Below are 22,989 nucleotides of genomic sequence, written 5' to 3' on the forward strand. Positions count from 1 at the left end.
CACCATCGAACCAGGTACATACGCGCGCACACACACACACCACACACACCACCATCGAACCAGGTACATACGCGCGCACACACACCACCACCATCAACCAGGTACATACGCGCGCACACACCACCACCATCGAACCAGGTACATACGCGCGCACACACACCACCACCATCGAACCAGGTACATACGCGCACACACACACACACCACACACCAGGTATACACACACACACACCACCACCACCACCATCGAACCAGGTACATACGCGCACACACACACACACACCACCACCATCGAACCAGGTACATACGCGCACACACACACACACACACCACCATCGAACCAGGTACATACGCGCACACACACACACACACACCACCCATCGAACCAGGTACATACGCGCGCACACACACACACACACCACCATCGAACCAGGTACATACGCGCGCACACACACACACACACACCACCATCGAACCAGGTACATACGCGCGCACACACACACACACACCCACCATCGAACCAGGTACATACGCGCGCACACACACACACACACCACCATCGAACCAGGTACATACGCGCACACACACACACACACCACCATCGAACCAGGTACATACGCGCACACACACACACACACACACACACACACACACACCAGGTACACACACACACACACCACCATCGAACCAGGTACATACGCGCGCACACACACACACACACACCACCACCATCGAACCAGGTACATACGCGCGCACACACACACCACCACCATCGAACCAGGTACATACGCGCACACACACACACACACCACCATCGAACCAGGTACATACGCGCACACACACACACCACCACCATCGAACCAGGTACATACGCGCACACACACACACACACCACCATCGAACCAGGTACATACGCGCACACACACACACCACCACCATCGAACCAGGTACATACGCGCACACACACACACACACACCACCATCGAACCAGGTACATACGCGCACACACACACACCACCACCATCGAACCAGGTACATACGCGCACACACACACACCACCACCATCGAACCAGGTACATACGCGCACACACACACACACCACCACCATCGAACCAGGTACATACGCGCACACACACACACACCACCATCGAACCAGGTACATACGCGCACACACACACACACCACCACCATCGAACCAGGTACATACGCGCACACACACACACACCACCACCATCGAACCAGGTACATACGCACACACACACACACCACCACCATCGAACCAGGTACATACGCGCACACACACACACACCACCATCGAACCAGGTACATACGCGCACACACACACACACCACCACCATCGAACCAGGTACATACGCGCACACACACACACACACACACACACACACCACCACCATCGAACCAGGTACATACGCGCACACACACACACACACAGGTACACACACCACCATCGAACCAGGTACATACGCGCACACACACACACACACACCACACACACACCACCACGAACCAGGTACATACGCGCACACACACACACACACACCACCACCATCGAACCAGGTACATACGCGCACACACACACCACCACCACCATCGAACCAGGTACATACGCGCACACACACACACACACCCACCACCATCGAACCAGGTACATACGCGCACACACACACACCACACACACACCACCCATCGAACCAGGTACATACGCGCACACACACACACACCACCACCATCGAACCAGGTACATACGCGCACACACACACACACCACCACCATCGAACCAGGTACATACGCGCACACACACACACCACCACCATCACCAGGTACATACGCGCACACACACACCACCACCATCGAACCAGGTACATACGCGCACACACACCACCACCATCGAACCAGGTACATACGCGCACACACACCACCACCATCGAACCAGGTACATACGCACACACACACACACACCACCACCATCGAACCAGGTACATACGCGCACACACACACACACCACCATCGAACCAGGTACATACGCGCACACACACACCACCACCATCGAACCAGGTACATACGCGCACACACACACACCACCACCATCGAACCAGGTACATACGCGCGCACACACACACCACCACCATCGAACCAGGTACATACGCGCACACACACACACACCACCATCGAACCAGGTACATACGCACACACACACACACACCACCATCCATCGAACCAGGTACATACGCGCACACACACACACACCACCATCGAACCAGGTACATACGCGCACACACACACACCACCATCGAACCAGGTACATACGCGCACACACACACACACACCACCATCGAACCAGGTACATACGCGCACACACACACACACCACCATCGAACCAGGTACATACGCGCACACACACACCACCACCATCGAACCAGGTACATACGCGCACACACACACACCCACCATCGAACCAGGTACATACGCGCACACACACACACCACCACCATCGAACCAGGTACATACGCGCGCACACACACACCACCACCATCGAACCAGGTACATACGCGCACACACACACACACCACCATCGAACCAGGTACATACGCGCACACACACACACCACCACCATCGAACCAGGTACATACGCGCACACACACACCACCACCACCATCGAACCAGGTACATACGCGCACACACACACCACCACCATCGAACCAGGTACATACGCGCACACACACACACCACCATCGAACCAGGTACATACGCGCACACACCACCACCATCGAACCAGGTACATCGCGCACACACACCACCCACCATCGGACCAGGTACATACGCGCACACACACCACCACCATCGAACCAGGTACATACGCGCACACACACACCACCACCATCGAACCAGGTACATACGCGCACACACACACACACACACCATCGAACCAGGTACATACGCGCACACACACACACCACCACCATCGACCATCGACCAGGTACATACGCGCACACACACACACACCACCACCATCGAACCAGGTACATACGCGCACACACACACACCACCACCACCATCGACACCAGGTAGGTACATACGCGCACACACACACACACCACCACCATCGAACCAGGTACATACGCGCACACACACACACCACCACCATCGAACCAGGTACATACGCGCACACACACACACCACCACCATCGAACCAGGTACATACGCGCACACACACACACACCACCACCATCGAACCAGGTACATACGCGCACACACACACACCACCACCATCGAACCAGGTACATACGCGCACACACACACACCACCACCATCGAACCAGGTACATACGCGCACACACACACACACCACCATCGAACCAGGTACATACGCACACACACACACACACCACCACCATCGAACCAGGTACATACGCGCACACACACACACCACCACCATCGAACCAGGTACATACGCGCACACACACACACACCACCACCATCGAACCAGGTACATACGCGCACACACACACACACCACCATCGAACCAGGTACATACGCGCACACACACACACCACCACCATCGAACCAGGTACATACGCGCACACACACACACCACCATCGAACCAGGTACATACATCGATCGACCAGGTACATACGCGCACACACACACACACCACCACCATCGAACCAGGTACCAGGTACATACGCACACACACACCACCACCATCGAACCAGGTACATACGCGCACACACACCACCACCATCGAACCAGGTACATACGCGCACACACACACACCACCACCATCGAACCAGGTACATACGCGCACACACACACACCACCATCGAACCAGGTACATACGCGCACACACACACACCACCACCATCGAACCAGGTACATACGCGCGCACACACACACCACCACCATCGAACCAGGTACATACGCGCACACACACACACCCACCATCGAACCAGGTAGGTACATACGCGCACACACACACCACCACCACCATCGAAGGTACCAGGTACATACGCGCACACACACACCACCACCATCGAACCAGGTACATACGCGCACACACACACACACACCACCATCGAACCAGGTACATACGCGCACACACACACACACCACCACCATCGAACCAGGTACATACGCGCACACACACACACACACCACCACCATCGAACCAGGTACAGGTACACATATCGCCAGGTACACACACACACACACCACCATCGAACCAGGTACATACGCGCACACACACACACACCACCATCGAACCAGGTACATACGCGCACACACACACACCACCACCATCGAACCAGGTACATACGCGCACACACACACACACCACCACCATCGAACCAGGTACATACGCGCACACACACACACACCACCACCATCGAACCAGGTACATACGCGCACACACACACACACACCACCATCGAACCAGGTACATACGCGCACACACACACACCACCACCATCGAACCAGGTACATACGCGCACACACACACACCACCACCATCGAACCAGGTACATACGCGCACACACACACACACACCACCATCGAACCAGGTACATACGCGCACACACACACACACCACCATCGAACCAGGTACATACGCGCACACACACACCACCACCACCATCGAACCAGGTACATACGCGCACACACACACACACCACCACCATCGAACCAGGTACATACGCGCACACACACACACACACCACCATCGACCATCGACCAGGTACATACGCGCACACACACACCACCACCATCGAACCAGGTACATACCACACACACACCACCACCATCGAACCAGGTACATACGCGCACACACACACCACCACCATCGAACCAGGTACATACGCGCACACACACACACCACCATCGAACCAGGTACATACACACACACACCACCATCGAACCAGGTACATACGCGCACACACACCACCACCATCGAACCAGGTACATACGCGCACACACACACCACCACCATCGAACCAGGTACATACGCGCACACACACACACCACCACCATCGAACCAGGTACATACGCGCACACACACACACACACCACCATCGAACCAGGTACATACGCGCACACACACACACACCACCACCATCGAACCAGGTACATACGCGCACACACACACACACCACCACCATCGAACCAGGTACATACGCGCACACACACACACACACACCACCACCATCGAACCAGGTACATACGCGCACACACACACACCACCACCACGCGCACACACACACACACACCACCATCGAACCAGGTACATACGCGCACACACACACACCCACCATCGAACCAGGTACATACGCGCACACACACACACACCACCCACCACCACACACACCACCATCGAACCAGGTACATACGCGCACACACACACACACCACCACCATCGAACCAGGTACATACGCGCACACACACACCACCACCATCGACAGGTACACGCCAGCACACACACACACCACCACCATCGAACCAGGTACATACGCGCACACACACACACACACCACCACCATCGAACCAGGTACATACGCGCACACACACACACCACCACCATCGAACCAGGTACATACGCGCGCACACACACACACCACCACCATCGAACCAGGTACATACGCGCACACACACACACCACCACCATCGAACCAGGTACATACGCGCGCACACACACACACCACCACCATCGAACCAGGTACATACGCGCACACACACACACACACCACCACCACCATCGAACCAGGTACATACGCGCGCACACACACACACACCACCATCGAACCAGGTACATACGCGCACACACACACCACCACCATCGAACCAGGTACATACGCACACACACACACCACCACCACCATCGACCAGGTACATACGCGCACACACACACACCACCACCATCGAACCAGGTACATACGCGCACACACACACACACCACCATCGAACCAGGTACATACGCGCGCACACACACACACCACCACCATCGAACCAGGTACATACGCGCACACACACACACCCACCACCATCGAACCAGGTACATACGCGCACACACACCACCCACCATCGAACCAGGTACATACGCGCACACACACACCACCACCACCATCGAACCAGGTACATACGCGCACACACACACACCACCATCGAACCAGGTACATACGCGCACACACACACCACCACCATCGAACCAGGTACATACGCGCACACACACACACCACCACCATCGAACCAGGTACATACGCGCACACACACACACCACCACCATCGAACCAGGTACATACGCGCACACACACACACCACCACCACCATCGCCAGGTACACACACACACCACCACCATCGAACCAGGTACATACGCGCGCACACACACACACACCACCATCGAACCAGGTACATACGCGCGCACACACCACCACCACCATCGACCAGGTACATACGCGCACACACACACCACCACCATCGAACCAGGTACATACGCGCACACACACACACACCATCGAACCAGGTACATACGCGCACACACACACACCACCACCATCGAACCAGGTCGACAGGTACGCGCACACACACACACCACCACCATCGAACCAGGTACATACGCGCACACACACACACACACCACCATCGAACCAGGTACATACGCGCACACACACACACCACCACCATCGAACCAGGTACATACGCGCACACACACACACCACCACCATCGAACCAGGTACATACGCGCACACACACACACACACCACCATCGAACCAGGTACATACGCGCACGCACACACACACCACCACCATCGAACCAGGTACATACGCGCACACACACACACCACCACCATCGAACCAGGTACATACGCGCACACACACACACCACCACCATCGAACCAGGTACATACGCGCACACACACACACACCACCATCGAACCAGGTACATACGCGCACACACACACACCACCACCATCGAACCAGGTACATACGCACACACACACACACACACCACCATCGAACCAGGTACATACGCGCACACACACACACACCACCACCATCGAACCAGGTACATACGCGCACACACACACACACCACCACCATCGAACCAGGTACGCACGCACGCACACACACACACACCACCATCGAACCAGGTACACACACACGCCACCATCGAACCAGGTACACACCATAGGAAACTAGTGAGTGGAGGATGGCTCATAATGATGCCAGGAATATATGGAAAACGTGTTTGATACCATTCTATTCATGCCGCTTGTGATCCACTCACACCATATACACACAGAGACTATACGAAAAAACGCACACACAGCCATCATCAAACTAGGTACTGAATCCAACTACACTGTTAAACCCTATCTCTCTCTGTGTGTCTCCACTCAAGGCACTCCTCTCTATGCAGCACACTTCCGTCCAGGACAATATGTAGATGTCACAGCCAAAACGTGAGTTATGTCTCCACACCCTCGTCTCTCTGTCTCTATACCCTCATCTCTCTCTCTGTCTCTACACCCTCATCTCTCTTGTCTTTCTCTCTCTCTTGTCTGTCTCTCTCTCTCTCTCTCTACACCCTCATCTCTCTTGTCTGTCTCTCTCTCTCTCTCTCTCTCTCTCTCTCTCTACACCCTCATCTCTCTTGTCTCTCTCTCTCTCTCTCTCTCTCTCTACACCCTCATCTCTCTTGTCTCTCTCTCTCTCTCTCTCTCTCTACACCCTCATCTCTCTTGTCTCTCTCTCTCTCTCTCTCTCTCTCTCTCTCTCTACACCCTCATCTCTCTTGTCTCTCTCTCTCTACACCTCATCTCTCTTGTCTGTCTCTCTCTCTCTCTCTCTCTACACCCTCATCTCTCTTGTCTGTCTCTCTCTCTCTCTCTCTACACCCTCATCTCTCTTGTCTGTCTCTCTCTCTCTCTCTACACCCTCATCTCTCTTGTCTGTCTCTCTCTCTCTCTCTCTCTCTCTACACCCTCATCTCTTGTCTGTCTCTCTCTCTCTCTCTACACCCTCATCTCTCTGTCTGTCTCTCTCTCTCTCTCTCTACACCCTCATCTCTTTGTCTGTCTCTCTCTGTCTCTCTCTCTCTCTACACCCTCATCTCTCTTGTCTGTCTCTCTCTCTCTCTCTCTCTGCACCCTCATCTCTCTTGTCTGTCTCTCTCTCTCTCTCTCTACACCCTCATCTCTCTTGTCTGTCTCTCTCTGTCTCTCTCTCTCTACACCCTCATCTCTTGTCTGTCTCTCTCTCTCTCTCTCTCTACACCCTCATCTCTCTTGTCTGTCTCTCTCTCTCTCTCTACACCCTCATCTCTCTTGTCTGTCTGTCTCTCTCTCTCTCTCTCTACACCCTCATCTCTTGTCTGTCTCTCTCTCTCTCTCTCTCTCTACACCCTCATCTCTTGTCTGTCTCTCTCTCTCTCTCTCTCTCTACACCCTCATCTCTCTTGTCTGTCTGTCTCTCTCTCTCTCTCTCTCTACACCCTCATCTCTTTGTCTGTCTCTCTCTCTCTCTCTCTGCACCCTCATCTCTCTTGTCTGTCTCTCTCTCTCTCTCTCTACACCCTCATCTCTCTTGTCTGTCTCTCTCTGTCTCTCTCTCTCTACACCCTCATCTCTCTTGTCTGTCTCTCTCTGTCTCTCTCTCTCTACACCCTCATCTCTCTTGTCTGTCTCTCTCTGTCTCTCTCTCTCTACACCCTCATCTCTCTTGTCTGTCTCTCTCTCTCTCTCTCTCTCTCTCTACACCCTCATCTCTCTTGTCTGTCTCTCTCTGTCTCTCTCTCTCTCACCCCTCATCTCTCTTGTCTGTCTCTCTCTCTCTCTCTACACCCTCATCTCTCTCTGTCTCTCTCTACACCCTCATCTCTCTTGTCTGTCTCTCTCTCTCTACACCCTCATCTCTCTTGTCTGTCTCTCTCTCTCTACACCCTCATCTCTCTTGTCTGTCTCTCTCTCTCTACACCCTCATCTCTCTTGTCTGTCTCTCTCTCTCTACACCCTCATCTCTCTTGTCTGTCTCTCTCTCTACACCCTCATCTCTCTTGTCTGTCTCTCTCTCTCTACACCCTCATCTCTCTTGTCTGTCTCTCTCTCTGTCTGTCTCTCTTGTCTGTCTCTCTACACCTCATCTCTCTTGTCTTTCTCTGTCTCTCTCTCTCTCTCTCTCTCTACACCCTCATCTCTCTTGTCTGTCTCTCTCTCTGTCTCTCTCTCTACACCCTCATCTCTCTTGTCTGTCTCTCTCTCTGTCTCTCTCTCTACACCCTCATCTCTCTTGTCTTTCTCTCTCTCTCTCTACACCCTCATCTCTCTTGTCTCTCTCTCTCTCTCACCCTCATCTCTCTTGTCTGTCTCTCTCTCTGTCTCTCTCTCTACACCCTCATCTCTCTTGTCTGTCTCTCTCTCTACACCTATATCTCTCTTGTCTCTCTCTCTCTCTCTACACCCTCATCTCTCTTGTCTCTCTCTCTCTCTCTCTCTCTACACCTCTCATCTCTCTTGTCTCTTGTCTCTCTCTCTCTCTCTCTACACCCTCATCTTTCTTGTCTCTCTCTCTCTCTCTCTCTACACCCTCATCTCTCTTGTCTGTCTCTCTCTCTCTCTCTCTCTCTCTCTCTCTCTACACCCTCATCTCTCTTGTCTGTCTCTCTCTCTCTACACCCTCATCTCTCTTGTCTGTCTCTCTCTCTCTCCCTCTACACCCTCATCTCTCTTGTCTGTCTCTCTCTCTCTCTACCCCTCATCTCTCTTGTCTGTCTCTCTCTCTCTACACCCTCATCTCTCTTGTCTCTCTCTCTCTCTCTCTCTACACCCTCATCTCTCTTGTCTCTCTCTCTCTCTCTCTCTACACCCTCATCTCTCTTGTCTGTCTCTCTCTCTCTCTCTCTCTCTACACCCTCATCTCTCTTGCCTGTCTCTCTCTCTCTCTCCACCCTCATCTCTCTTGTCTTTCTCTCTCTCTCTCTCTCTCTCTACACCCTCATCTCTCTTGTCTGTCTCTCTCTCTCTCTCATTCTCTTGTCTTTCTCTCTCTCTCTCTACACCCTCATCTCTCTTGTCTTTCTCTCTCTCTCTACACCCTCATCTCTCTTGTCTGTCTCTCTCTCTCTCTCTCTCTCCTCTCTCTCTCTACACCCTCATCTCTCTTGTCTGTCTCTCTCTCTCTCTCTCTCTCTCTCTCTACACCCTCATCTCTCTTGTCTGTCTCTCTCTCTCTCTACACCCTCATCTCTCTTGTCTGTCTCTCTCTCTCTACACCCTCATCTCTCTTGTCTGTCTCTCTCTCTCTACACCCTCATCTCTCTTGTCTGTCTCTCTCTCTCTACACCCTCATCTCTCTTGTCTGTCTCTCTCTCTCTCACCACCCTCATCTCTCTTGTCTCTCTCTCTCTCTCTCTCTACACCCTCATCTCTCTCTTGTCCCTCATCTCTCTTTCTCTCTCTACACCCTCATCTCTTTGTCTGTCTCTCTCTCTCTCTCTCTCTACACCCTCATCTCTCTTGTCTGTCTCTCTCTCTCTCTCTCTCTCTCTCTCTCTACACCCTCATCTCTCTTGTCTGTCTCTCTCTCTCTCTCTCTCTCACCCTCATCTCTCTTGTCTGTCTCTCTCTCTCTCTCTACACCCTCATCTCTCTTGTCTGTCTGTCTCTCTCTCTACACCCTCATCTCTCTTGTCTGTCTCTCTCTCTCTCTCTCTACACCCTCATCTCTCTTGTCTGTCTCTCTCTCTCTCTCTCTACCACCCTCATCTCTCTTGTCTGTCTCTCTCTCTCTCTCTACACCCTCATCTCTCTTGTCTGTCTCTCTCTCTCTCTCTTCATCTCTCTTGTCTGTCTCTCTCTCTACACCCTCATCTCTCTCTCTCTCTCTCTACACCCTCCCTCATCTCTCTCTCTCTCTCTCTCTCTCTCTACACCCTCATCTCTCTCTCTCTCTCTCTCTCTCTCTACACCCTCATCTCTCTCTCTCTCTCTACACTCTCACCCTCATCTCTCTCTCTCACCCCTCTCTCTCTCTCTCTCTCTCTACACCCTCATCTCTCTCTCTCTCTCTCCCCTACATCCTCTCTCTCTCTCTACACCCTCATCTCTCTCTCTCTCTCTCTCTACACCCTCATCTCTCTCTCTCTCTCTCTCTCTACACCCTCATCTCTCTCTCTCTCTCTCTCTCTCTCACACCCCTCATCTCTCTCTGTCACCCTCTCTCTCTGTCTCTCTCTCTCTCTCTCTCTCTCTCTCTCTCTCTCTCTCTCTCTCTACACTCTCTCTCTCTTGTCTCTCTCTTGTCTCTCTCTCTCTACACTCTCTCACCCTCTCTCTCTTGTCTCTCTCTCTACACCCTCATCTCTCTCTACACACCCCTCTCTCTCTCACTCTCTCTCTCTACACCCTCATCTCTCTCTCTCTCTCTCTACACCCTCATCTCTCTCTCTCTCTCTACACCCTCATCTCTCTTGTCTTTCTCTCTCTCTCTCTCTCTACACCCTCATCTCTCTTGTCTGTCTATTTCTGGAGAATTGTTCCATTTCTGTGTTCTAGAATTCTTCTTTGTTCTCAAGTGTGTGTGTGTGTAGTATTGGTAAGGGTTTTCAGGGGGTGATGAAGCGGTATGGGTTTAAAGGCCAGCCAGCGTCTCATGGCCAGACCAAAACACACCGCAGACCTGGAGCCTCGGGACCTGGAGGGGTAAGACACACACCATTGTTGACTGTTTAAAGATTTGGGGAAAAATCCATACGTCTTAATAAATATGTAACATCTCATTCACACACACACTAAAAACACTACTTACACACACTTGGACTAAACTGTGTCTCTTCAGGATCCAGCCAAAGTCTTCAAAGGGAAAAAGATGCCAGGCATGATGGGAAATGTGTTTGACACTGCCCACGGCCTAAAGGTACACACCTCCACCCTACACACACATTCACTGAGTCCATGTAAGCACCTTCATGGATAATCAGAGGAGTGTGAAAAACAGAGCTTGTAGTCCCATTCTGAGTGCTTGCCTGAACCCTTTATGTTGCTATCTAACTGGTCCACAACACCCAAAGCAACATCTTCTACCAACGTCTGACTCTCTCTCTCTAGGTATGGAGAGTTAACACCAGGTATAATGTTATCTATGTTCATGGCTCCGTTCCTGGCCACAAGAACTGCTTACTAAAGGTACGACATACACCAGCCAGACTTACCATGCTCCTCGATGCACTTCTATTGGTCTGGCAGATAAAGTTACTGACCTTTTGTTTATCCAATCATTTGGTTTCATAAAGTTACTGACCTTTTGTTTATCCAATCATGTGGTTTTATAAAGTTACTGACCTTTTGTTTATCCAATCATTTGGTTTTATAAAGTTACTGACCTTTTGTTTATCCAATCATGTGGTTTAATAAATTTACTGAAATGGTTGTCCAATCATGTGGTTTTATAAAGTTACTGAAATGGTTGTCCAATCATATGGTTTAGGTGAGGGACACTAACCTACCGACTTATGTGGAGAAGAACATCAACCCTCCGTTTCCAACGTTTTTCTGTGAGGAGGACGAACAGCTGCCTGAAGACCTGTACGATGAAGACCTGTTCATACACACACAGCCCTCACTCACACTCTAACAAACACACAGAGCCCTAACTCTTACACACAGACATACACACAATCTCATATCAATTGTATGGTGACCAACTGTGACATGTAGGGTTAGCGGTGAAACATTTAAATGTTTTCTAGCCACACCCCTCTGTAGTCATGATGTCATTGTGTCTGGGACATTAAACATCCTTTCCTGGAAATACGTTTGTGTTTCGTTAATTATCTTCTCTCTCTTTCCTCTCAGTCTCTCCCTTGCTCTTTCACTCTAATGACCAGAGTTCAGTCACTTCTGTTTCCAAAACTGTGGTAAACAGAGGAGTGATGTAAGGGTCCCCCAGAGGGACAAACTGAACCGAAGAGCCAGGAGAGAGAGATGGGAGGGTCAGGAAGCTGACAGGTGGAGAGAGGGAGGGCTGCAGAATCATAAAGGCTGACATTTGTGTGAGGGAATGGGGGATAAATGGAAGGAGGGTGACAGGCAGGGAGCAAGAGACGAAGAGGGGTATATATTAGGACATTGTTACAGCAGAACCGCTGAGAGATACGCATAGATAATATGGGGGGTTAGTGGCTGGTGTGTGTTGAAGACAGTAGAATAGGGTTTATGTAAACCGTTAATGTTGTTATTCTGACTGACTCCTATGAGAGCTCTCCTTTTCTACCTTCCACCATCTCTGTTTTATGTCAAGATGTTTATGTTCTGTAGTTCTATTAACCGCAATGATTTCCCCATGATGTCCTGGAACACACACCCACAGCCTCAAACAGGAATGTTACCATTAGAAATGTCTGTTGTAATTATTCTGCACAACAGGCCTCCCCACATCTCTATCCACCCCCAACCTTTTCCCCTTTCCCACCTCATCTTCCTGCCGCTTTCCCTCTCCCCCTCCCACCCTCTCCTTTTCCCCTCCCCTTTCCCACCATCTTCCTGACGCTTTCCCTCTCCCCCTCCCACCCTCTCCTTTCCCTCTCCCCCTCCCACCCTCTCCTTTTCCCTCTCCCCCTCCCACCCTCTCCTTTTCCCTCTCCCCCTCCCACCCTCTCCTTTTCCCTCTCCCCTCCCACCCTCTCCTTTTCCCTCTCCCCCTCCCACCCTCTCCTTTTCCCTCTCCCCTCCCACCCTCTTCTTTTCCCTCTCCCCCCCACCCACCCTCTCCTTTCCCTCTCCCTCCCACCCTCTCCTTTCCCTCTCCCCTCCCACCCTCTCCTTTCCCTCTCCCCTCCCACCCTCTCCTTTCCCTCTCCCCTCCCACCCTCTCCTTTCCCTCTCCCCTCCCACCCTCTCCTTTCCCTCTCCCCTCCCACCATCTCCTTTCCCTCTCCCCCTCCCACCCTCTCCTTTCCCTCTCCCCCTCCCACCCTCTCCTTTCCCCCTCCCACACTCTCCTTTCCCCCTCCCCCTCCCACCCTCTCCTTTCCCCCTCCCACCCTCTCCTTTCCCCCTCCCCCCCACCCTCTCCTTTCCCCCCCCCTCCCACCCTCTCCTTTCCCTCTCCCCCCACCCTCTCCTTTCCCTCCCACCCTCCCCCCCTCCCACCCTCTCCTTTCCCTCTCCCCTCCCACCCTCTCCTTTCCCTCTCCCCCTCCCACCCTCTCCTTTCCCTCTCCCCTCCCACCCTCTCCTTTCCCCCCCACCCTCTCCCCCCCTCCCACCCTCTCCTTTCCCCCTCCCCCTCCCACCCTCTCCTTTCCCCCTCCCACCCTCCCCCTCCCACCCTTTCCTTTCCCCCCCCCCCTCCCTTTCCCTCCCCCTCCCCTTTCCTTTCCCTCCCACCCTCTCCTTTCCCCCCCTCCCACCCTCTCCTTTCCCTCTCCCCCTCCCACCCTCCCTCACCCTCTCCTTTCCCTCTCCCCCTCCCACCCTCTCCTTTCCCTCTCCCCCCCCACCCTCTCCTTTCCCTCTCCCCCTCCCACCCTCTCCTTTCCCTCTCCCCCTCCCACCCTCTCCTTTCCCTCCCCCTCCCACCCTCTCCTTTCCCTCCCACCCCCACCCGCTCCTTTTCCCCTCTAGTTCTCTTAGCCTCTCTGCTTGGCCTCTGTCGATTGATGAGCTTTAATGGGACAGACATTCCTTTTAAAGTGTGTGTGTACACAGCAGATAGAGAAGCTGTACTGAACCATCACTGCAGAGCATCTGACTCCACTGTACTACACACTAATAGATCTTCTATATGACTCCATAATATCCAGATCTAAGTATATGATACTCTGACATAGTTTACACCTGCTACTAACATGCGGCCTGTGGTCAGATCATGGACGGATTCGTTTATATCAGGTGTTATCAGAAGGGTGTGTGTATGACAGTCTGACCTTTTTGTCTTGATGGATGTAGTCAGATACTGTTGCCTCCACATTATGGATATTGTATTCACATTAATGCTGATTTGGTCAGCAGGTAGTAGATTAAGTGTTTCTGATTGGCTGATGCTGAGACATCAGCTGTTTGGCCAAAGCAGCACTTTCCCTGAGTTTACAGACCTGCTTCTCTCTCCCTAGACACAATTTACGTGCACGTGTGTAACTTCAGCTACGCCTTGTGTGTGTGGCGAGTGAGCGCTATGTGATATGAATAATTGAGTGTGTTATTTGAAGGAAGCAGCTTCTCTACATTAACCCTCTATCACCACACCACACTGACAGTCTGTATGATACAGTCACACACACACATATGCATGACACAGATTAGAGCAGGATGAGCAGCAACATAAACCCTCTCACCAGTGAGACTGACAGAACCATCATCATGACCATCATCATTGATGACGAGGAGCGGAGTGTCATGTAACCTCTGACCTCAACCCCCCCCCCCGCCCGACTAGAACTATTCTGTGGTTTTATAATCATTCAACCTTGATTCAATTCAATGCACCTTTATTCATCCCTCAGGAGCAATAAGGTGGGCAGGACACAAGCAGTAACCTGGCAACTCTGTCCATCCCCTCTCTCTCTCTAGCTCAGCTAAAGGCCTTTGTGTCAGGTTACACAGTTTTCCTTTCAGGCCAGGGAGGAGAAATGTCATCTTTGTGTCTGTGCTAACATTCTCTTTCTCTCTATCACACTCTCACACACTCAGCACACTCTGTCACATGATCCTGATCTTGAGGGCCTCTGAGCCAGATGAAGAGAGTCCTGACATCACTTCCCTTAACACCTCTTTCTTTCTCTCCCCATCTCTTTCCTCACTATCTATCTCTTTCTCTCCCTATCTCTTTCCTCACTATCTATCTCTTTCTCTCCCTATCTCTTTCCTCACTATCTATCTCATTCCTCACTATCTATCTCTTTCTCTCCCTATCTCTTTCCTCACTCTCTTTCTCTCCCTATCTCTTTCCTCACTATCTATTTATCTCCCTCTCTTTCTCTCCCTCTCTTTCTCTCCCTATCTCTTTCTCTCCCTATCTATCTCTTTCCTCACTATCTCTTTCTCTTCTTTCTCTCTCTCTTTCCTCACTCCTCCCTATCTCTTTCCTCACTATCTATTTATCTCCCTTCTTTCTCTCCCTATCTCTTTCTCTCTCTCTTTCTCTCCCTATCTCTTTCCTCACTATCTATCTCTTTCTTTCTCTCCCTATCTCTTTCCTCACTATCTATCTCTTTCTCTCCCTATCTCTTTCTCTCCCTATCTCTTTCCTCACTATCTATCTCTTTCTCTCCCTATCTCTTTCCTCACTATCTACAGTGCCTTGCGAAAGTATTCGGCCCCCTTGAACTTTGCGACCTTTTGCCACATTTCAGGCTTCAAACATAAAGATATAAAACTGTATTTTTTTGTGAAGAATCAACAACAAGTGGGACACAATCATGAAGTGGAACGACATTTATTGGATATTTCAAACTTTTTTAACAAATCAAAAACTGAAAAATTGGGCGTGCAAAATTATTCAGCCCCTTTACTTTCAGTGCAGCAAACTCTCTCCAGAAGTTCAGTGAGGATCTCTGAATGATCCAATGTTGACCTAAATGACTAATGATGATAAATACAATCCACCTGTGTGTAATCAAGTCTCCGTATAAATGCACCTGCACTGTGATAGTCTCAGAGGTCCGTTAAAAGCGCAGAGAGCATCATGAAGAACAAGGAACACACCAGGCAGGTCCGAGACACTGTTGTGAAGAAGTTTAAAGCCGGATTTGGATACAAAAAGATTTCCCAAGCTTTAAACATCCCAAGGAGCACTGTGAAAGCGATAATATTGAAATGGAAGGAGTATCAGACCACTGCAAATCTACCAAGACCTGGCCGTCCCTCTAAACTTTCAGCTCATACAAGGAGAAGACTGATCAGAGATGCAGCCAAGAGGCCCATGATCACTCTGGATGAACTGCAGAGATCTACAGCTGAGGTGGGAGACTCTGTCCATAGGACAACAATCAGTCGTATATTGCACAAATCTGGCCTTTATGGAAGAGTGGCAAGAAGAAAGCCATTTCTTAAAGATATCCATAAAAAGTGTCGTTTAAAGTTTGCCACAAGCCAACTGGGAGACACACCAAACGTGGAAGAAGGTGCTCTGGTCAGATGAAACCAAAATTTAACTTTTTGGCAACAATGCAAAACGTTATGTTTGGCGTAAAAGCAACACAGCTCAACACCCTGAACACACCATCCCCACTGTCAAACATGGTGGTGGCAGCATCATGGTTTGGGCCTGTTTTTCTTCAGCAGGGACAGGGAAGATGGTTAAAATTGATGGGAAGATGGATGGAGCCAAATACAGGACCATTCTGGAAGAAAACCTGATGGAGTCTGCAAAAGACCTGAGACTGGGACGGAGATTTGTCTTCCAACAAGACAATGATCCAAAACATAAAGCAAAATCTACAATGGAATGGTTCAAAAATAAACATATCCAGGTGTTAGAATGGCCAAGTCAAAGTCCAGACCTGAATCCAATCGAGAATCTGTGGAAAACTGCTGTTCACAAATGCTCTCCATTCAACCTCACTGAGCTCGAGCTGTTTTGCAAGGAGGAATGGGAAAAAATTTCAGTCTCTCGATGTGCAAAACTGATAGAGACATACCCCAAGCGACTTACAGCTGTAATCGCAGCAAAAGGTGGCGCTACAAAGTATTAACTTAAGGGGGCTGAATAATTTTGCACGCCCAATTTTTCAGTTTTTGATTTGTTAAAAAAGTTTGAAATATCCAATAAATGTCGTTCCACTTCATGATTGTGTCCCACTTGTTGTTGATTCTTCACAAAAAAATACAGTTTTATATCTTTATGTTTGAAGCCTGAAATGTGGCAAAAGGTCGCAAAGTTCAAGGGGGCCGAATACTTTCGCAAGGCACTGTATCTCTTTCTCTCCCTATCTCTTTCTCTCCCTATCTCTTTCCTCACTATCTATCTCTTTCCTCACTATCTATCTCTTGCTCTTTCACACTCTGCTTTCTCCCACTGTCGCCCCCACCCCTCACACCCTCTCCCTTCTATTGATTGGTTGACATCCCAGGTTTGACTTCCTGTTGTGATGGTTTCCGTGACACCCTGAAAACTATTGACATTTATTTACCCCAGAATCACAATCGAAACACACAGATACACCCCGGTGGCACCACATGTCTCTCCCAGTTTGAGTTCCGGTAGCACTGCTGGAGGCTGGCTGAAAAGGAACCCCTTCTCTACCAGACACCTGCATCTCTGTCTCACACAAGTGCACACGCTCACAAATACACACACACTTTCTTATGCACACACACACACACATGTACACACTCACAAACGTGCACACACAAACAGCTAAACAGTAAACATTGCAGCATACCTGGAGTCATTATCATGCAGAGCTACAAAGCATTGCAGTATCTAACAGTGCTCTAATCTACTACAGTGCTCTGTGTTCTAATCTACTACTGTGCTGTATTCTAATACAGTGCTCTAATCTACTACAGTGATCTGTGCTCTAATCTGCTGCAGTGCTCTGTGCTGTAATCTACTGTTGTGCTCTAATCTGCTGCAGTGCTCTGTGCTCTAATCTGCTGTAGTGCTCTGTGCTCTAATCTTCTGCAGTGTTCTGTGCTGTAATCTACTGTAGTGCTCTGTGCTCTAATCTGCTGTAGTGCTCTGTGCTCTAATCTGCTGCAGTGTTCTGTGCTGTAATCTACTGTAGTGCTCTGTGCTCTAATCTGCTGCAGTGTTCTGTGCTGTAATCTACTGCAGTGCTCTGTGCTCTAATCTACTGTAGTGCTCTGTGCTCTAATCTGCTGCAGTGCTCTGTGCTCTAATCTACTGCAGTGCTCTGTGCTCTAATCTACTGTAGTGCTCTGTGCTCTAATCTTCTGCAGTGCTCTGTGCTCTAATCTTCTGCAGTGCTCTGTGCTCTAATCTTCTACAGTGCTGTACTGCAATGTGCTCTAATTCACTGTACATCTCTAGTTTGTGCATGTGTGCGTGCGGGTGTGTGTCACGTGTGTACATGCGTTTGTGTCCTCTACACACATAGCATGTGAATTTGTCAGTTGAATGATAGGATCCTTGAACAGAATAAATCCTAACTGTTTTTCTGGTATGCGTTTCGCCAGTCACAACCATGGAACACACCTGACATCTAGTGGTCATGAGGATAAATGCACTCATGTATCAAATGTTCAGTCATAGCGGGACAACCATTTATATCAAAGATCTTTATAGGTCCCTGGTTGTAAAGCACTTTATTTTAGACCAAAATAAGTTATCAAAATGAAAAACATGAACACAAAGAATAAACCATTTTTAAAACAGGAACATTGCTGTAATACAACATTGGTAAGCCTAGTAACATGTTAATAACGCTCCATAAACAGTTAACAAGACATGAATAAACCTGAATAAGTACCTTAGTAGCACCACACTGATGCATAGATAGATTGCTCTTTTATTGGCACCATCGTTAGGAGAAAGTGTCCCCTGGATGTGGGGTCCTGATTTTGGTCTGGGTGTCATTGATGTGGTCAGGTCTAGGGTGTGGTTAGTCTATGATTGGGAGGTAGTCAGGTCTAGGGTGTGGTTAGTCTATGGTTGGGAGGTAGTCAGGTCTAGGGTGTGGTTAGTCTATGGTTGGGAGGTAGTCAGGTCTAGGGTGTGGTTAGTCTATGGTTGGGAGGTAGTCAGGTCTAGGGTGTGGTTAGTCTATGGTTGGGAGGTAGTCAGGTCTAGGGTGTGGTTAGTCTATGATTGGGATGTAGTCAGGTCTAGGTTATGGTTAGTCTATGATTGGGAGGTAGTCAGGTCTAGGGTGTGGTTAGTCTATGATTGGGAGGTAGTCAGGTCTAGGGTGTGGTTAGTCTATGGTTGGGAGGTAGTCAGGTCTAGGGTGTGGTTAGTCTATGGTTGGGAGGTAGTCAGGTCTAGGGTGTGGTTAGTCTATGGTTGGGAGGTAGTCAGGTCTAGGGTGTGGTTAGTCTATGGTTGGGAGGTAGTCAGGTCTAGGGTGTGGTTAGTCTATGGTTGGGAGGTAGTCAGGTCTAGGGTGTGGTTAGTCTATGGTTGGGAGGTAGTCAGGTCTAGGGTGTGGTTAGTCTATGGTTGGGAGGTAGTCAGGTCTAGGTGTGGTTAGTCTATGATTGGGATGTAGTCAGGTCTAGGTTATGGTTAGTCTGATTGGGAGGTAGTCAGGTCTAGGGTGTGGTTAGTCTATGGTTGGGATGTAGTCAGGTCTAGGGTGTGGTTAGTCTATGATTGGGATGTAGTCAGGTCTAGGGTGTGGTTAGTCTATGGTTGGGAGGTAGTCAGGTCTAGGGTGTGGTTAGTCTATGGTTGGGAGGTAGTCAGGTCTAGGTTATGGTTAGTCTGATTGGGAGGTAGTCAGGTCTAGGGTGTGGTTAGTCTATGGTTGGGATGTAGTCAGGTCTAGGGTGTGGTTAGTCTATGATTGGGATGTAGTCAGGTCTAGGGTGTGGTTAGTCTATGATTGGGATGTAGTCAGGTCTAGGGTGTGGTTAGTCTATGATTGGGATGTAGTCAGGTCTAGGGTGTGGTTAGTCTATGATTGGGATGTGGTCAGGTCTAGGGTGTGGTTAGTCTATGATTGGGATGTAGTCAGGTCTAGGGTGTGGTTAGTCTATGATTGGGAGGTAGTCAGGTCTAGGGTGTGGTTAGTCTATGATTGGGAGGTAGTCAGGTCTAGGGTGTGGTTAGTCTATGATTGGGATGTGGTCAGGTCTAGGGTGTGGTTAGTCTATGATTGGGATGTAGTCAGGTCTAGGGTGTGGTTAGTCTATGATTGGGATGTGGTCAGGTCTAGGGTGTGGTTAGTCTATGATTGGGATGTAGTCAGGTCTAGGGTGTGGTTAGTCTATGATTGGGATGTGGTCAGGTCTAGGGTGTGGTTAGTCTATGATTGGGATGTGGTCAGGTCTAGGGTGTGGTTAGTCTATGATTGGGATGTAGTCAGGTCTAGGGTGTGGTTAGTCTATGATTGGGAGGTAGTCAGGTCTAGGGTGTGGTTAGTCTATGATTGGGAGGTAGTCAGGTCTAGGTTATGGTTAGACTATGATTGGGATGTAGTCAGGTCTAGGGTATGGTTAGACTATGATTGGGATGTAGTCAGGTCTAGGGTATGGTTAGACTATGATTGGGATGTAGTCAGGTCTAGGGTATGGTTAGACTATGATTGGGATGTAGTCAGGTCTCGGGTATAGTTAGACTATGGTTGGGATGTAGTCAGGGTTAGCTGTTTACGGTATAGTTAGACTATGATTGGGATGTAGTCAGGTCTAGGTTATGGTTAGACTATGATTGGGATGTAGTCAGGTCTAGGGTGTGGTTAGTCTATGATTGGGAGGTAGTCAGGTCTAGGGTATGGTTAGACTATGGTTGGGATGTAGTCAGGGTTAGCTGTTTGCGGTATAGTTAGACTATGATTGGGATGTGGGTATGGTACGGTTGTATTCCGAGGTTAGGATTAAGACAGTGAGTAGGTGCTGATAGGGTGGGAGAGGTGGGGGGAGGATGGTGAGGAGGGATAGCGGAGGATGGGTGAGGAGGGGAGGGATGTAGAGTGACTTGGGGGTGAGGTTTGTCTGAGTGGGGGCTCTGGAGTGACCCCTGGGTGTAGGAAGCGGGGGAAGAGGGCTGGTAGGGCAGGTGATGGGAGGAGGAAGGGGAGGCAGCACTATGGTGGTGGGTGGAAGGATAATGGAAGGCGCTATGATGGGGTGAGGAGGGGGAGGACTGGTAATGGTGTGAAGCATGATGAGGGGAGACAGGCGTTCTCTGAGGAGAGGTAAAATGGAGGGAGCTGTAATGGGGGGAGGAGGGGTAGGAGTGACGATGGGGGGAGGTGTGAGATTGATGATGAGGAGTAACGTGATTCTGAGAGACCTGTGAGTCTTTAATGGGGTTATAGTTCATGTTAGGGTTAGAGTTATTGGTATAGTTCCAGGAAGTCTTATTGGAGTCACTATTGGGCAGTATGTTAGGCTCAGAGTGGTTCCAAGCAGTAGCCAAGCTGTGGCTGGTGTAGTTAGTGGTGGTAGTATTACTGGTAGTAGTAGAAGGACCAGTCCCCTTCTTGTAGAGGAAGACGTTGTAGTGCAGAGGGGGGCTGGCCTCGGGGCGGAGCTTAGCCTCTTTAGGGAGGAGCAACTGTAGACCAATGGTGACTCCATCCTGCTTTAGAAATATACAGGGTTGAGAGTCAGAGGAGGATAGACATTTATAGACTAGAGAAGATAGAAATAAGTTGGATAGACAGGGTAAGTGAGAAAGATAAAGAGAGTGATGGTTGAGATAGAGGGAAGGAATGGAGAAATGGAGAACGAGGGTTAAGAAAGAGAACAGGTGTGCATGTGTGTGAGAGAGGGAGGACTTAGGGGAGGACAGCTCATAATAATGGCTGGAACGAGCAAATGGCATCACACCATGTGTTTTATGTGTTTGATACCATTACATTGATTCCACTCTAGCCATTATCATCAGCCCGTCCTCCCAAATGAAGGCGCCACCAGTGTATTTAAAGAACATGAATCATCAGTGTATTTAAAGAAAACATGAATCATCAGTGTATTTAAAGAAAACATGAATCATCAGTGTATTTAAAGAACATGAATCATCAGTGTATTTAAAGAAAACATGAATCATCAGTGTATTTAAAGAACATGAATCATCAGTGTATTTAAAGAAAACATGAATCATCAGTGTATTTAAATAACATGAATCATCAGTGTATTTAAATAACATGAATCATCAGTGTATTTAAATAACATGAATCATCAGTGTATTTAAAGAACATGAATCATCAGTGTATTTAAAGAAAACATGAATCATCAGTGTATTTAAATAACATGAATCATCAGTGTATTTAAAGAACATGAATCATCAGTGTTTCATGACACCTTTATGTTTTTAAGCCCTGGATTTCTAGTCCTTTAATATTATTGTTGGATCTGA

At 49.7% G+C, this 22,989-nt stretch overlaps 2 protein-coding genes across 2 annotated transcripts in view; one reads left to right on the top strand and one right to left on the bottom strand.

Annotated features, from left to right (window-relative positions):
• Nucleotides 1–12,813, top strand: part of mrpl3 (mitochondrial ribosomal protein L3) — a 23,891-nt gene extending 11,078 nt beyond the window's left edge. The window contains exons 7-11 of the mRNA XM_042295323.1: nt 7,409–7,469; nt 11,594–11,705; nt 11,842–11,919; nt 12,111–12,188; nt 12,490–12,813. Of these exons, the coding sequence (XP_042151257.1) occupies nt 7,409–7,469; nt 11,594–11,705; nt 11,842–11,919; nt 12,111–12,188; nt 12,490–12,636 (476 nt within the window). The 3' untranslated portion in view covers nt 12,637–12,813. The remainder of the gene's footprint in view (nt 1–7,408; nt 7,470–11,593; nt 11,706–11,841; nt 11,920–12,110; nt 12,189–12,489) is intronic.
• Nucleotides 12,814–20,139: 7,326 nt separating this feature from the next.
• LOC112241253 overlaps nt 20,140–22,989 on the bottom strand; it is a 35,158-nt gene continuing 32,308 nt past the window's right edge. The window contains exon 6 of the mRNA XM_042295320.1: nt 20,140–22,212. Within this exon, the coding sequence (XP_042151254.1) occupies nt 21,451–22,212 (762 nt within the window). The 3' untranslated portion in view covers nt 20,140–21,450. The remainder of the gene's footprint in view (nt 22,213–22,989) is intronic.

This window comes from Oncorhynchus tshawytscha, linkage group LG13, assembly GCF_018296145.1.
Source record: "Oncorhynchus tshawytscha isolate Ot180627B linkage group LG13, Otsh_v2.0, whole genome shotgun sequence".
Taxonomy (NCBI): Eukaryota; Metazoa; Chordata; class Actinopteri; order Salmoniformes; family Salmonidae; genus Oncorhynchus; species Oncorhynchus tshawytscha.